The sequence below is a fragment of the Bombina bombina genome, chromosome 11, assembly GCF_027579735.1.
Source record: "Bombina bombina isolate aBomBom1 chromosome 11, aBomBom1.pri, whole genome shotgun sequence".
Taxonomy (NCBI): domain Eukaryota; kingdom Metazoa; phylum Chordata; class Amphibia; order Anura; family Bombinatoridae; genus Bombina; species Bombina bombina.
In genome coordinates, this window is record NC_069509.1 from 2,162,718 (window position 1) to 2,180,005 (window position 17,288).

The 17,288-nt window shown below is 41.9% G+C and overlaps 1 protein-coding gene across 1 annotated transcript in view; it reads left to right on the plus strand.

The window, feature by feature from the left end:
* STK36 (serine/threonine kinase 36) overlaps positions 1-16,781 on the plus strand; it is a 707,870-nt gene extending 691,089 nt beyond the window's left edge. Inside the window, exons 25-28 of the mRNA XM_053694813.1 lie at positions 13,408-13,570; positions 13,802-14,530; positions 14,672-14,747; positions 16,075-16,781. Coding sequence (XP_053550788.1) covers positions 13,408-13,570; positions 13,802-14,530; positions 14,672-14,747; positions 16,075-16,223 — 1,117 coding nt within the window. The 3' untranslated portion in view covers positions 16,224-16,781. The remainder of the gene's footprint in view (positions 1-13,407; positions 13,571-13,801; positions 14,531-14,671; positions 14,748-16,074) is intronic.
* Positions 16,782-17,288: the final 507 nt, after the last annotated feature.

Genomic DNA, 17,288 nt, shown 5'->3' on the forward strand with positions numbered 1-17,288 from the left:
TGGTTCGTATAAAACCTGTCATTAAGTCAATCTCTCCTCCTTGGAGTTTGAATTTGGTTCTGGGGGCTCTTCAAGCTCCTCCGTTTGAACCCATGCAATATCGCTGGATATTAAATTACTTTCTTGGAAAGTTTTGTTTCTTTTGGCCATCTCTTCTGCTAGAAGAGTTTCTGAATTATCTGCTCTTTCTTGTGAGTCTCCTTTTCTGATTTTTCATCAGGATAAGGCGGTTTTGCGAACTTCATTTAAATTTTTACCTAAGGTTGTGAATTCTAACAACATTAGTAGAGAGATTGTAGTTCCTTCATTGTGTCCTAATCCTAAGAATTCTAAGGAAAGATTGTTGCATTCTTTGGATGTGGTTAGAGCTTTGAAATATTATGTTGAAGCTACTAAAGATTTCCGAAAGACTTCTAGTCTATTTGTTATCTTTTCTGGTTCTAGGAAAGGTCAGAAGGCTTCTGCCATTTCTTTGGCATCGTGGTTAAAGTCTTTGATTCATCATGCTTATGTTGAGTCGGGTAGAACTCCGCCTCAAAGGATTACAGCTCATTCAACTAGGTCAGTCTCTACTTCCTGGGCATTTAGGAATGAAGCTTCAGTTGATCAGATTTGCAAAGCAGCAACTTGGTCTTCTTTGCATACTTTTACTAAATTCTATCATTTTGATGTGTTTTCTTCCTCAGAGGTAGTCTTTGGTAGAAAAGTACTTCAGGCAGCTGTTTCAGTTTGATTCTTCTGCTTATATTTTCAGTTTTTTTCATTATAAGATTTAAATTTTGTTTTGGGTGTGGATTATTTTTCAGCGGAATTGGCTGTCTTTATTTTATCCCTCCCTCTCTAGTGACTCTTGCGTGGAAGATCCACATCTTGGGTATTCATTATCCCATACGTCACTAGCTCATGGACTCTTGCTAATTACATGAAAGAAAACATAATTTATGTAAGAACTTACCTGATAAATTCATTTCTTTCATATTAGCAAGAGTCCATGAGGCCCGCCCTTTTTGTGGTGGTTATGATTTTTTTGTATAAAGCACAATTATTCCAATTCCTTATTTTTTATGCTTTCGCACTTTTTTCTTATCACCCCACTTCTTGGCTATTCGTTAAACTGATTTGTGGGTGTGGTGAGGGGTGTATTTATAGGCATTTTAAGGTTTGGGAAACTTTGCCCCTCCTGGTAGGAATGTATATCCCATACGTCACTAGCTCATGGACTCTTGCTAATATGAAAGAAATGAATTTATCAGGTAAGTTCTTACATAAATTATGTTTTTTCTGCGGCTGGAGTTTTGTCGTTAGATTTCTAACGCTCACTTCAGCCACGACTCTAAATACCGGCGTTAGAAAGATCCCATTGAAAAGATAGGATACGCAATTGACGTAAGGGGATCTGCGGTATGGAAAAGTCGCGGCTGCAAAGTGAGCGTTAGACCCTTTCCTGACTGACTCCAAATACCAGAGGGTGGTAAAAACCAGCGTTAGGAGCCTCTAACGCTGGTTTTCACGGCTACCGCCCAACTCTAAATCTAGCCGTTAGGGTTTATTTTACAGGTAAGTATTTAGTTTTAAATAGGATTAATTTATTAAAGTATAGTGTAGTGTTAGGTGTAATTGTAACTTAGGTTAGTTTTTATTTTACAGGTAAATTTGACTTTATTTTATCTAGGTAGCTATTAAATAGTTAATAACTATTTAATAGCTATTGTACCTAGTTAAAATAAATTTAATTGCCTGTAAAATAAAAATAAATCCTAAAATAGCTACAATATAATTATTAGTAATATTGTAGCTATATTAGGGTTTATTTTATAGGTAAGTATTTAGTTTTAAATAGGAATAATTATTTTAATAAGTTATATTTATTTCATTAATATTTAAGATAGGGGGGTGTTAGGGTTAGTGTTAGACTTAGGGGTTAATAATTTTATTATAGGTTGCGGCGGTGTAGGGGGGGCAGGAAAGGGGTTGATAAATTTATTATAGGTGGCGACGGTGTAGGGGGGGCAGATTAGGGGTTAATAAGTTTAATATAGGTGGCGGCGGGGTCCGGGAGTGGCGGTTTAGGTGTTAAACAATTTATTTAGTTGCGGCGGGATCCGCAGGATAGGAGTTAATAAATTTATTATAGGTGGCGGGGGTATAGGGGGGCAGGATAGGGGTTAATAGGTATTATGTAGGTGGCGGCGGGGTCCGGGAGCGGCGGTTTAGGGGTTAATACATTTATTATAGTTGCGGCGGGGTCTAGGAGCGGCGGTATAGGGGTTAATAACTTTATTTAGTTGCGGGGGGGCGGCGGTATAGGGGGTAGAACAGTATAGTATAGTGTGGGTGCTTAGTGACAGCTTATCAATAAAGCTGGGAAAAAGCCGAAGAGCAGCGAGATCGGATGAGTGATAACTATCACAGTCCGCTGCTCATCGCCTGTACTTGGTGCGCGGCTTTTTGACAGCTTTTTTGATAACTTTGGCGAGCGTATTCAGGTCCGCGGCGAGGATGTGAGGCGAGCTTAGGCGGGCGTATTGGGGCCAGAGAAGGCAGGTAAGTAGACGGCTTGATAACTGGAGGCCATTGTGTAAACTATTTACAAATCTAGACAAGTCAGAAGACTTGCTTTTCCCACAGAAACTCTCCGATTACACTTTTCACCTCCCCATAATTTTATTTGTTGTTGTGTGTGTGTGTGTGTGTGTGTATATATATATATATATATATACACAGCAGGTAAAAGACTTTCTATCATCTTAGACAAGTATAACCTAGTTTATGGCTTCTTTTATTAATATACACCAGTAATTCTCACCAAAGGTGTTACCTGCTAGGGTAATAAAAAGAGCAATGTTCCTAATCATTTGTGTACTATTACTGGTATGTTATTGGGGTATGAACATATATACATAATTATTTCCAAAGCAAGACTGAACTGAAAACTATTGCTTTCACTATGTGACAGATGTGCAAGTAATAAAAAGGACACTAGTCACTAAACACACAAGTTACATCACATTTCCAAAATGCTCATTTTAAACTTTTGGAGCCTTTTCTAAATCACTGGTATAACAGCAAAAAAAACCTCTACACACGGTAACATCAACATCTAAGCTCAACATAAACCTATTTCATTACCATTCCACAGACTCTTGTACTAGTATAAATCAAGCCTCAGCAGGCTTGTAGGAAGTAGGCACTCTGACACTCCCGTCTCCCTCCCACACTGAAAAGGCTCAGCAGTTAAGTACCATGGGCGCCGAGCAGCCCTACTCCACAGCTTCTTAAAGCAGACATTAACCCCATAGCTTCAAAAATAGCTGCAGTATTTTGCACAGAATTACATTGCAGCGATCTTTGTTAGCCATAGGATGGGGGTTAAAAGGCAAGCAGTGAAGCGACTGTGATCAGATATGTACAGTGAAGGCACGCAGTGCAGCCACTGTGATCAGATATGTACTGTGAAGGCAAGCAGTGCAGCCACTGTGATCAGATATGTACAGTGAAGGCAAGCAGTGCAGCCACTGTGATCAGATATGTACAGTGAAGGCAAGCAGTGCAGCCACTGTGATCAGATATGTACAGTGAAGGCAAGCAGTGCAGCCACTGTGAATCAGATATGTACTGTGAAGGCACGCAGTGCAGCCACTGTGATCAGATATGTACAGTGAAGGCACACAGTACAGCCACTGTGATCAGATATGTACAGTGAAGGCACGCAGTGCAGCCACTGTGATCAGATATGTACAGTGAAGGCACGCAGTGCAGCCACTGTGATCAGATATGTACAGTGAAGGCAAGCAGTGTAGCCACTGTGATCAGATACGTACAGTGAAGGCAAGCAGTGCAGCCACTGTGATCAGATATGTACAGTGAAGGCAAGCAGTGCAGCTACTGTGATCAGATATGTACAGTGAAGGCACGCAGTGCAGCTACTGTGATCAGATATGTACAGTGAAGGCACGCAGTGTAGCCACTGTGATCAGATATGTACTGTGAAGGCAAGCAGTGCAGCCACTGTGATCAGATATGTACTGTGAAGGCAAGCAGTGCAGCCACTGTGATCAGATATGTACAGTGAAGGCAAGCAGTGCAGCCACTGTGATCAGATATGTACAGTGAAGGCAAGCATTGCAGCCACTGTGATCAGCCACTGTGATCAGATATGTACAGTGAAGGCAAGCAGTGCAGCCAATGTGATCAGATATGTACAGTGAAGGCAAGCAGTGCAGCCACTGTGATCAGATATGTACAGTGAAGGCAAGCAGTGCAGCCACTGTGATCAGATGTGTACAGTGAACGCAAGCAGTGCAGCCACTGTGATCAGATATGTACAGTGAAGGCAAGCACTGCAGCCACTGTGATCAGATATGTACAGTGAAGGCACGCAGTGCAGCCACTGTGATCAGATATGTACAGTGAAGGCACGCAGTGCAGCCACTGTGATCAGATATGTACAGTGAAGGCATGCAGTGCAGCCACTGTGATCAGATATGTACTGTGAAGGCAAGCAGTGCAGCCACTGTGAATCAGATATTTACAGTGAAGGCACGCAGTGTAGCCACTGTGAATCAGATATGTACTGTGAAGGCAAGCAGTGCAGCCACTGTGATCAGATATGTACTGTGAAGGCACGCAGTGCAGCTACTGTGATCAGATATGTACTGTGAAGGCACGCAGTGCAGCTACTGTGATCAGATATGTACAGTGAAGGCAAGCAGTGCAGCTACTGTGATCAGATATGTACAGTGAAGGCACGCAGTGCAGCTACTGTGATCAGATATGTACAGTAAAGGCACGCAGTGCAGCCACTGTGATCAGATATGTACAGTGAAGGCACGCAGTGCAGCTACTGTGATCAGATATGTACAGTAAAGGCACGCAGTGCAGCTACTGTGATCAGATATGTACAGTGAAGGCAAGCAGTGCAGCTACTGTGATCAGATATGTACAGTGAAGGCACGCAGTGCAGCTACTGTGATCAGATATGTACAGTGAAGGCACGAAGTGCAGCTACTGTGATCAGATATGTACAGTGAAGGCACGAAGTGCAGCTACTGTGATCAGATATGTACAGTGAAGGCACGCAGTGCAGCTACTGTGATCAGATATGTACAGTGAAGGCAAGCAGTGCAGCCACCGTGATCAGATATGTACAGTGAAGGCAAGCAGTGCAGCTACTGTGATCAGATATGTACAGTGAAGGCACGCAGTGCAGCTACCGTGATAAGATATGTACAGTGAAGGCAAGCAGTGCAGCTACTGTGATCAGATATGTACAGTGAAGGCAAGCAGTGCAGCTACTGTGATCAGATATGTACAGTGAAGGCAAGCAGTGCAGCTACTGTGATCAGATATGTACAGTGAAGGCACGCAGTGCAGCCACTGTGATCAGATATGTACAGTGAAGGCATGCAGTGCAGCTACTGTGATCAGATATGTACAGTGAAGGCAAGCAGTGCAGCTACTGTGATCAGATATGTACAGTGAAGGCACGCAGTGCAGCCACTGTGATCAGATATGTACAGTGAAGGCAAGCAGTGCAGCTACTGTGATCAGATATGTACAGTGAAGGCACGCAGTGCAGCCACTGTGATCAAATATGTACAGTGAAGGCAAGCAGTGCAGCCACTGTGATCAGATATGTACAGTGAAGGCACGCAGTGCAGCTACTGTGATCAGATATGTACAGTGAAGGCAAGCAGTGCAGCTACTGTGATCAGATATGTACAGTATTTTTAAATGACCGTCATCATTCTGATTTGTCTGTTTCTGATGAGGATTTTTCTGGTTCAGAGGATTCTGTCTCAGATATTGACACTGATAAATCTTCATATTTATTTAAAATGGAATTTATTCGCTCTTTACTTAAAGAAGTTTTAATCGCATTAGAGATGGAGGAATCTAGTCCTCTTGATACTAAATCTACTAAGCGTTTAAATTCGGTTTTTAAACCTCCTATAGTTATTCCAGAAGTTTTTCCTGTCCCTGATGCTATTTCTGAAGTAATTTCTAGGGAATGGAATAATCTGGGTACTTCATTTACTCCTTCTCAAAGGTTTAAGAAATTGTATCCTGTGCCATCTGACAGATTAGAGTTTTGGGACAAAATCCCTAAAGTTGATGGGGCTATCTCTACCCTTGCTAAACGTACTACTATTCCTACAGCAGATAGTACTTCCTTTAAGGATCCTTTAGATAGGAAGATTGAATCCTTTCTAAGGAAAGCTTATTTATGTTCAGGTAATCTTCTTAGGCCTGCTATTTCTTTGGCTGATGTTGCTGCCGCTTCCACTTTTTGGTTGGAGGCTTTAGCACAACAAGTATCAGACCATAATGCTCATAGCATTGTTAAACTTCTTCAACATGCTAATAACTTTATTTGTGATGCCATCTTTGATATCATTAGAGTTGATGTCAGGTATATGTCTTTAGCTATTTTAGCTAGAAGAGCTTTATGGCTTAAAACTTGGAATGCAGATATGTCTTCTAAGTCAACTTTGCTTTCTCTTTCTTTCCAAGGTAATAAATTATTTGGTTCCCAGTTGGATTCTATTATTTCAACTGTTACTGGGGGGAAAGGAACTTTTTTGCCTCAGGACAAAAAATCTAAAGGTAAATATAGGGCTGCTAATCGTTTTCGTTCCTTTCGTCAGAATAAGGAACAGAAGCCTGACCCTTCCCCTTCTGTTTGGAAACCTTCTCCAATCTGGAATAAATCCAAGCCTTTTAGAAAGTCAAAACCAGCTCCCAAGTCCACATGAAGGTGCGGCCCTCATTCCAGCTCAGCTGGTAGGGGGCAGGTTACGATTTTTCAAAGACATTTGGATCAATTCAATTCACAGTCTTTGGATTCAGAACATTGTTTCACAAGGGTACAGAATAGGTTTCAAGGTAAGACCGCCTGCGAAGAGATTTTTTTCTCTCTCACATTCCAATAAACCCAGTGAAGGCTCAGGCATTTCTGAAATGTGTTTCAGATCTCGAGTTGGCTGGAGTAATTGTGCCAGTTCCAGTTCTGGAACAGGGTCTGGGGTTTTACTCAAATCTATTCATTGTACCAAAGAAGGAGAATTCCTTCAGACCAGTTCTGGATCTTAAGATATTGAATCGTTATGTAAGGATACCAACATTCAAAATGGTAACTATAAGGACTATTCTGCCTTTTGTTCAGCAAGGGCATTATATGTCCACAATAGATTTACAGGATGCATATCTTCATATTCCGATTCATCCAGATCACTTTCAGTTTCTGAGATTCTCTTTTCTAGACAAGCATTACCAGTTTGTGGCCCTTCCGTTTGGCCTAGCAACAGCTCCAAGGATCTTTTCAAAGGTTCTCGGTGCCCTTCTCTCTGTAATCAGAGAACAGGGTATTGCGGTATTTTCTTATTTGGACGATATCTTGGTACTTGCTCAGTCTTCACATTCTGCAGAATCTCATATGAATCAACTTGTGTCGTTTCTTCAAAGACATGGTTGGAGGATCAATTTATGAAAGAGTTCGTTGATTCCTCAGACTCAGGTAACCTTTTTGGGTTTTCAAATAGATTCAGTGTCCATGACCTTGTCTCTAACAGAAAAGAGACGTCTGAAATTGGTTTCAGCCTGTCGAAACCTTCAGTCTCAATCATTCCCTTCGGTAGCTTTACGCATGGAAATTCTATGTCTCATCACTGCTGCATCGGACGCGATCCCCTTTGCTCGTTTTCACATGCGACCTCTTCAGCTTTGTATGCTGAACCAATGGTACAGGGATTATACAAAGATATCACAATTAATATCCTTAAATCCCAATGTACGACACTCTCTGACGTGGTGGATAGATCACCATCGTTTAGTCCAAGGGGCTTCTTTTGTTCGTCCAACCTGGACTGTGATCTCAACAGGTGCGAGTCTGTCAGGTTGGGGAGCTGTATGGGGATCTCTGACAGCGCAGGGGTTTTGGGAATCTCAGGAGGCGAGATTACCAATCAACATTTTGGAACTCCGTGCGATTTTCAGAGCTCTTCAGTTCTGGCCTCTTCTGAAGAGAGAATCGTTTATTTGTTTTCAGACAGACAATGTCACAACCGTGGCATATGTCAATCATCAGGGTGGGACTCACAGTCCTCAGGCTATGAAAGAAGTACCTTGGATACTTGTATATGCGGAATCCAGCTCCTGTCTAATCTCTGCGGTTCACATCCCAGGTGTAGACAATTGGGAAGCGGATTATCTCAGTCGCCAGACGTTACATCCGGGCGAATGGTCTCTTCACCCAGAGGTATTTCTTCAGATTGTTTAAATCTGGGGACTTCCAGAAATAGATCTGATGGCCTCTCATCTAAACAAGAAACTTCCCATGTATCTGTCCAGATCCAGGGATCCTCAGGCGGAGGCAGTGGATGCATTGTCGCTTCCTTGGAATTATCATCCTGCCTATATCTTTCCGCCTCTAGTTCTTCTTCCAAAAGTGATTTCCAAAATTCTAATGGAACGTTCGTTTGTACTGCTGGTGGCTCCAGCATGGCCTCACAGGTTTTGGTATGCGGATCTCATTCGGATGGCCAGTTGCCAACCTTGGACTCTTCCGTTAAGACCAGACCTTCTATCTCAAGGCCCTTTTTTCCATCAGGATCGCAAATCATTAAATTTGAAGGTATGGAAATTGAACGCTTGATTCTTAGTCATAGAGGTTTCTCTGACTCAGTAATTAATACTATGTTACAGGCTCGTAAATCTGTGTCTAGGAGGATTTATTATCGAGTCTGGAAGACTTACATTTCTTGGTGTTCTTCTCATAAATTCTCCTGGCATTCTTTTAGAATTCCTAGAATTTTACAGTTTCTTCAGGATGGTTTGGATAAAGGTTTGTCTGCAAGTTCCTTGAAAGGACAAATCTCTGCTCTTTCTGTTCTTTTTCACAGAAAGATTGCTAATCTTCCTGATATTCATTGTTTTGTATAGGCTTTGGTTCGTAGCAAACCTGTCATTAAGTCAATCTCTCCTCCTTGGAGTCTTAATTTGGTTCTGAGGGCTTTACAAGCCCCTCCGTTTGAACCTATGCATTCTCTGGACATTAAATTACTTTCTTGGAAAGTTCTGTTCCTTTTGGCCATCTCTTCTGCTAGAAGAGTTTCTGAGTTATCTGCTCTCCTTTTCTGATTTTTCATCAGGATAAGGCAGTGTTGCGGACTTCATTTAAATTTTTACCTAAGGTTGTGAATTCTAACAACATTAGTAGAGAAATTGTTGTTCCTTCATTGTGTCCTAATCCTAAGAATTCAAAGGAGAGATCTTTACATTCTTTGGATGTAGTAAGAGCTTTCAAATATTATGTTGAAGATACTAAAGATTTTAGAAAGACTTCTAGTCTATTTGTTATCTTTTCTGGGTCCAGAAAAGGTCAGAAGGCCTCCGCCATTTCTTTGGCGTCTTGGTTAAAGTCTTTGATTCATCATGCTTATGTAGAGTCGGGTAAATCCCTGCCTCAAAGAATTACGGCTCATTCTACTAGGTCAGTTTCTACTTCCTGGGCGTTTAGAAATAAAGCTTCTGTTGATCAGATTTGCAAAGCAGCAACTTGGTCTTCTTTGCATACTTTTACAAAATTCTACCATTTTGATGCGTTTTCTTCTTCTGAAGCAGTTTTTGGTAGAAAAGTACTTCAGGCAGCTGTTTCAGTTTGATTCTTCTGCTTATAATTTCAGTTTTTTTCATTATTGAGATTAAAACTTTTGTTTTGGGTTGTGGATTATTATTATTTTTCAGCGGAATTGGCTGTCTTTATTTTATCCCTCCCTCTCTAGTGACTCTTGCGTGGAAGTTCCACATCTTGGGTATTTATTATCCCATACGTCACTAGCTCATGGACTCTTGCTAGTTACATGAGAGAAAACATAATTTATGTAAGAACTTACCTGATAAATTCATTTCTTTCATATTAGCAAGAGTCCATGAGGCCCACCCTTTTTTTGTGGTGGTTATGATTTTTTTGTATAAAGCACAATTATTCCAATTCCTTATTTTGATGCTTTCGCTCCTTTCTTATCACCCCACTTCTTGGCTATTCGTTAAACTGAATTGTGGGTGTGGTGAGGGGTGTATTTATAGGCATTTTGAGGTTTGGGAAACTTTGCCCCCTCCTGGTTGGAATGTATATCCCATACGTAACTAGCTCATGGACTCTTGCTAATATGAAAGAAATGAATTTATTAGGTAAGTTCTTACATAAATTATGTTTTTCCTGCGGACCCATCCCGATTTATATTAACAGCTCGTTGGTAATCAGTGTTGACGAGTTTCGCTGCCTACCTTTCTTCACTCAAGTCCATGTTAGAAGCGAGGCCACTATCTGTCACACTTGAAGGGCCGTGTTCCTGTTCCACGGCGTAGATTCCGGTAAGATTGTTTCATTTTACTTCGATATGTGAATGTGATGTTAACGAAACAAGGTAGGGTCCTAGTAGGACTCCTTTTATCTTAATAAGTAATCAATTGTGTTAATATCTCCTGAAGGGGATTATTGAACAGGGGGGACTTTTAATCATGTTTGTTATATGGTTCTATCTGCAAATGTGTAGCTATACTTTGGCTCACGGCCTTTTCGGAACATAGCCTTCTTTTAATGGTGCACCTTGTGACGGGTGCGGTTACGTTGTTTTTCACTTCTGTATGCTGACTGTGTGCGACCAAAAGAGTCTTGCTCGTGGGTTGTCTGGTTCACAGCCATTGGGGGTATTAAAGGGTGCCAGTTAGTTGTTTTTTACAATTTTGTAATCCCAAGATTATGGAGGATTCTGCTATGCGCGACACGGATGCCTCCGATACGGAGGATGTGTCTTGTGGTGAATATGAAATGGCCCGGGTAATCAATGCCCATCAGTTATGTTCCGATTGCCTTTCTAGAGTACTCTTTCTCCCAAAGCAGGGAGCTTAGAGTGCATTGAGCCATCCCCCTCCGAGGTTTTCATGACTCGTGAAGCTAGTGCCTCAGTCCATTTCCCGGCTACGCAAGCAGGTGTCCCTATGGCCTTTACTCCTTCTCCGGAGGGTGGCTTGTTTCCTGCAGAGATTACGGAACGGTTCCGCATGGCCATTTCTATAGAACTGAATCATTTATTTCTCCCAAGTGAAGTATTTCTAAGATACTGTCCGTGTTCCGTTAACCAGGGCCTGTCAAGCGTGGGATCGCAAGATTCAGTTCGGCCTTCTGTCGAAGCTTTGGCCCCTAAGGTTTCAGGGGCCCCTATCTCGGGGCCAGGGTCTTCAGTTGATCCAACGAGATATGATTTTGCCTTCCATTATAGGCTGGCTCGCCTTCGTGTTCTTTTAAGACATGTTTTGGCAATGTTGAAGGATCCCCGTCCTAGCGGGCCAAGGGATCCGAGGCCTTAGAAGCTGGACGGCAAAATGGATCTGACGTTTGGGGTTGAAGCCAATCTCCTTAACGTCACTGTTTTTTCTTTTTCTTTATGATTTTCGGTTCCAGTTCTGAGCTTGGGTGAATGGGGCTTTTAATTGGCTGGTCCCGTTGTCGTCCTCATTCACCTTGGGCGTTCACCCGATGGGTGCTGCCTTAAGTTTATTTTTTTTGATCCGGATGGATGTGTGTAATTTGTTTTTTCTTAAGCTCATGCCTGTTAGATTTTTGTTTTTTATAAACGTTCTTCTCTGGAACCAATACTTGTGGTTTAGGTCGCGTGGGCACTTCCTCGGAAGTTGCGCACTTGTTGAATAATAGAATTATGTTTTTCTAGTTAATTTATCGATCCTTTGGAACAAATTTTCTTGGGCCTTGTGCAGTTCTAGAGTGTCCTTATATCATGCAGGTACTGGTCGGATGCTTTTTCGACTGTTACCAGGGTTCATGTCACCCTCGTGGTGCTGATTAATCCTGTTGGATTTTAAATGTCACTTGCCCTATTCTATGGACTCCGGGCTCGGATCTTACTGATGTATGAGGCCTGTTGTTTCAATACAACCCCACCGAACGGAGGGTTAGGAGTACCAATCTAGGTTGGTTGTTCGGGCTTCTCGCCTGGGATACGGTTCTTGGTTCTCAGGTCCCCGGGGACTTAGAACCGTTATTCCATTCTTTGGAGTTGGGAGATGTGTGTGACCTATGGGGTCTGGTGTGCCGAGTGATTAATGGTTTGCATTTTCATTCAAGATTCTTCTGGACGCTGACTCTTTAGCCTATTAAGCATTTAATTGCGGTGGCAGAGTTTCCTTCCTTCCCGCCTTGGGTGGATCATATGGTCTGGATTTGCGGGCATGTTCTTTCTCTGTTCAGAGTTGTGTTACTCTAAGAGTTGGTGTGCAGGGGTTCCCAGCCTTCTGTGCGGAGCTGCGAAGCTCCAGCTTTTCCCTGCTTAAAGAAGATTTTTGGAAGATAGATTCTTCAAGGATCTCTGGCTGTTGTCTTTTCCATTACCCTTGGTCTGACCATGGTCTTGACGTTCGGGTGTCTTTCCGTCATTGTTGCAACTCTAGCCTTGGGGCTTGTCAGTGAAGAGGCGATTTCGGTTATGGAGGGCGGCCTTTCTGGGGTCAGGTAGTTGACCATTTATACTCGATTCTCTGGGATGGAGAGCAGGGTACAGGGTTCACATTCAGCTTTGGGTGTTGGTTGCTACCTTGCCTGTGTGTGGTCCCCTACTGGTCTTCTGGCGCTTTTTCGAAGGGGTCACCTTTTGTACCCACCCGTTGTTTGCATTCAGTGTCCTCTAGCTTGGGCATTCTTTTCCCAAAAGTAATGAATGCAGCTGTGGACTCTTCCCTTTTAAGAATAAAAACATAAATTATGCTTACCTGATAATTTCATTTATCCACAGCTCCCACCTGTGTTTTTATCTATGAGGCGGCTGTAATTTTTTGTTCTTTTGGCACCTTTTGTTCACCCTGATATTTCTTCTACTGTTCCTTGTTCCCTTCAGCAGAATGACTGGGGGATGAGGGAAGTGGGGGAGGTATTTAAGCCTTTGGCTGGGGTGTCTTTGCCTCCTTCTGGTGGCCAGGTTCTGTATTTCCCAAAAGTAATGAATGCAGCGGTGGACTCTTCCCTTCAGAAGAAAATTAAATTATCAGGTAAGCATAATTTGTTTTTTGGTGGTTATATTTTTTTGTACAAAAGCACAATATTATTTTCCAGTTCCTCTTTTTTGTATGCTTTTTTACTCCTTTTTACACCTCACTACTTGGCTATACATTAAAATGAAGTATGTGTGTGGTGGGAGGTGTATTTATAGGTATTTTGAGGTTTGGGAAACTTTGCCCCCTCCTGGTAGGAATGTATATCCCATACGTAACTAGCTCATGGACTCTTGCCATTATGAAAGAATTGAATTTATCAGGTAAGTTCTTACATAAATTATGTTTTTTCACTATTTGCGCTGTCACAGATCTATTCTCTGATACCTTTTGTTGTTACAGGTGCCGCACATCTGAACTGGACTCTTCGCAGACCATCTCGCATGTCGTTCATTTGGTCTGTCAGCTGCTTTGTGTTCCGCTGTCCCTTGAGACCCCTTCAGAGATAATGAGTGAGATTTTGAGGTCCTTCAGTCAGCACCAGATGGTCACTTGTCTTCTACAGGTGTGAAGTGTTTGCTTCTGTAGACCTACAGGCAGTTGTTGAGCCCTAGGTTACACATACTACATGTTACATAGGTTAGAGTACGGCTGACACATTAAGGGAATTATGTTCTCTAGTGAATAGTTTTCCCCACACATTGGTTTTTTTACTTTTGTGTCTTGTCTACAGATGTCCTTCCCTCCCATACACTTTACCTCCTGTCTTTGTCTAAATATAACTTTGTCTCCCCAGGCTTGCACTCTACTGCCACCGTCTGCTGCAGAGCTGCCAGTCTCACTACTCTGCCGTCTTACTCTCATAGATTCAGACCATCTAACAGAATTCTCACAAGCCGTAATCTCTTCAGAGGATGTTTCTGCATGGCTTGGAAGTGCTCTACACTCAGGTCAAGACCGTCTAACCTGTGACTTATTGTCTCTTCTTAGTCACCTCATACGTGTTTGCCCCTCTCACTTGCCTCTGTTGAAAAGGATTGTGGGTGAGTGGGACAACCTACATTCCTTGATTCTACATGCTCGAGGGACTGAGCAGAGGTCAGCAGCTTGCACTTTTGCTGGGAACTTGACACGTCTTGGTGAACCCTTAGCTCGGTCGATCTTAGAGACTTTGCTGGAATGTCTTTCAGACAAGGATGCTAGAGTGCGTCGTTCTGCTGCCTTTGCTGTGGGAAACACAGCATTTCACAGTGACCGATCTAATTCTTACAACACCTGGGTGTCTCTGGCTACTTCTAAGTTCCTAATACTTTTAAAGGACCCTCAGCCAAGAACCAGGGCCCATGCAGCCAGTGCCCTTGGAAACCTGGGGACCATTTCAGCCAGTGGTGATGAGACCTCCGGTTTTATGCTAAGGGTCCCACAACTGCTCATGCAGTCAGCATGCACAGACCAGGATGAAACTGTTCGTCTTGCTTCAGTTGTCGCCCTGCGAAGCCTCAGTGCAACACCAAAAATACGTCAGGTACACCCTCTTTCTGGCATCTCCACTCTTGATTGGTTTCTGTCTCTCCCTACATTCTCTTTCTCATACGATTTGCCTACTGTCTCCATTATCTGCCTTTCATTTCTATGTTTTTTCTTATTGAATCCCATCTTTTTACAGCACCTCCTGTCTCTGGATGCTGGAGAGAGACTGTCTCGTTCACTAAGAGAAGATGCAGAGCATCAGTCCCCAAGAAGTGAGTGTGCCTCCTGGGCTCATCACTGTGAGAAACTGCTCAGCCTTCTACAATCATCAAAAAGCACATAAGTAGCTACGGGACAAGCACCCTGACGTATTCACATTGATGCGTGGCCTGACCTATATAGTAACCATATATACATGGAGAAGCAGAGAGAACCTCCATATACAATTATCTGTATATAAGATTCATCCTTACTGGTGCTCCTCTACTTTTTACTTGTGCCTAACCTATATATCTCTAGATTACGAGTGGAGCCGTAATTAGCGTTTTTGTTTGAGCACCAATCTTTTTACATGCCTGGGATAGCGCGCATATTACAAGTTGAAAGTAAACTTTGCGCATGAATCCCAACGTGCACTAACAGTTGAACTTCGGAGATCGCATCTGAGCTAATTTCTTTTCTCCATAGACTTTCATGAAGCTAACACCTATACTTGCGTGCTAACGTGACCAAGTACGCTGTACCCGATGCGAGTTAATAACCTTGTCATATACCTTTGAACACTAAAAAATGAGTCACATAAATATTAATAAAAAAAAGTTTATCTGGTAGTGTTTATATGAGTGTAACTGTATTTTTTAAATGTATTTATGTTGTGTTTGGTGCACATTTTTTTAACCTCTTAGGCTTTACACAAGGTTATCATTAACGCTATTACATTGCACTTGAGCGTTTACTTTCAACTTGTAATATGGGCGTAAACGCTGTGGCAATATTGCTATATTGCGCCCGCGCTAATGTTAGTGCTCCACTTTTAATCTAGCCCATAGTCTAAAAGAGGCCTATACAGACACATGACTTATTCTGACTGGTGCACATGCACATCTTAATCTATATAGACTGACGCACATGCACAATTATCTATAGAGACTAACGCATGTGTACAGTCTTAATATATTCAGACTGCCGCATATGCACAATGTAATTAATACAGACAGCTGCACATGCAGAACGTAATTTATACTGACTGACGCACGTGCACAACGTAATCTATAAAGACTGTTGCACATACATAAAATTATATGTACAGACTGATGCAGGTGCACTACCTGAGCTCTACAGGCTAACGCACAGGCACAGCCTGACCTATTTAAACTGATGCACGTGCACATCTTGAGCTTTACAGACTAATGCACGTGCACATCCTAACCTACTTAGACTGATGTATATGCAGAACCGGATTTATACAGACTGTTGTAAGTGCATGGCATCATCTATACATACACAGAGATTGAATATGTTTTGTATTAAATAAAGTTATCTAGTTAATCATGGAAAGCGTAATGATATGTGGTAATAACATGCATTTCTTTCATACAGGTGGTGAGAGTCCACGATCCGTTACACCTGGGAATTACTCTTCTCTACTACTAGGAGGAGGCAAAGATTCCCAAGAGCTCTATGAAACACTTTACACATACCTCAGTCTTTACTTTGTCTTCTCAGGAAGAGTTCTCAGTCTAGATTGATACCTGGTTTCCCCTCAGAGTGCAGTTGCATGGTTTGGGATTCTTTTTTCACCTCATGGGAAATTTTTCATAAACCTTCTAAAATTGGTGTCAGACGCCCCTAAAATGGTCATGCATCCTAAGCTGTATGGCATATATCTACAATATGGAGAAACCTATCTTTTACTCCCTAAATAATTCGGACCTGTTTGAACTAGTGTGGGCAGATTGGCAATCCTGCTACACCACTACTTGGTCCCCGAATACTAGAGTAAATACGCATTAGATTACCTCTGATGTCTATCTTCTGAATAAGAACTCCCCTTCTACCTCTAACGCTACTATCACCCTTCCTCTTCTCTCCAACCCCTTCCCCATCCCAACTAACCTACCTCTTATGATAAGAGCTATATCATGCTCACTCTCCATTTTATGAATACATTCCAACCTGAAATGTTGAAATTGTTTCAGTTTTCTGTTTATATATCCTGTAGGAGCCTGTGTGCTCCAAAAACACTCACTACGTTATCTTTGTAATTGAGAATATTATTTATCAATAAAAAAAAAAATTTGGAAAAAAAAAAAAAAATCGGTGTCAGAATTCCTGGTTTAGGGCCCACACTCAAAATGTTAATAGTTTGCAATTAAAAGAGCAGAACACATCAGGTTCGGGTCTCATTGGTTATACATTGTGGCGGCAAGCCAGGAAGGGTTAAGATACATTAAACAGTATACTTACTACCAACACAAATAACTAAGTTATGTCCTATCCGAATATCTAACTAATCTCACATAATGTGAGAGGTTTAAAATCAGACATTAAACGACGCATAGCTATGACCCATTCTAAAAAACTTCAGGCCAATATTATATATTTGCAAGAGATACATTTTGTTTAACCCCATATACCAAAATATTGGTCAAAAGAATACCAGCAACACTATCATGCAACAACAGACACTAAAAAAGAGAGGTATCTGTGCTGATTCATTCGTCCCTACATTTTACACATAGTAAAACTATTGCTGATAAAGGACGACGCCAAATGCAGGAATCTATAAAGAGAAGAAAAAACAGAAGTGCCAC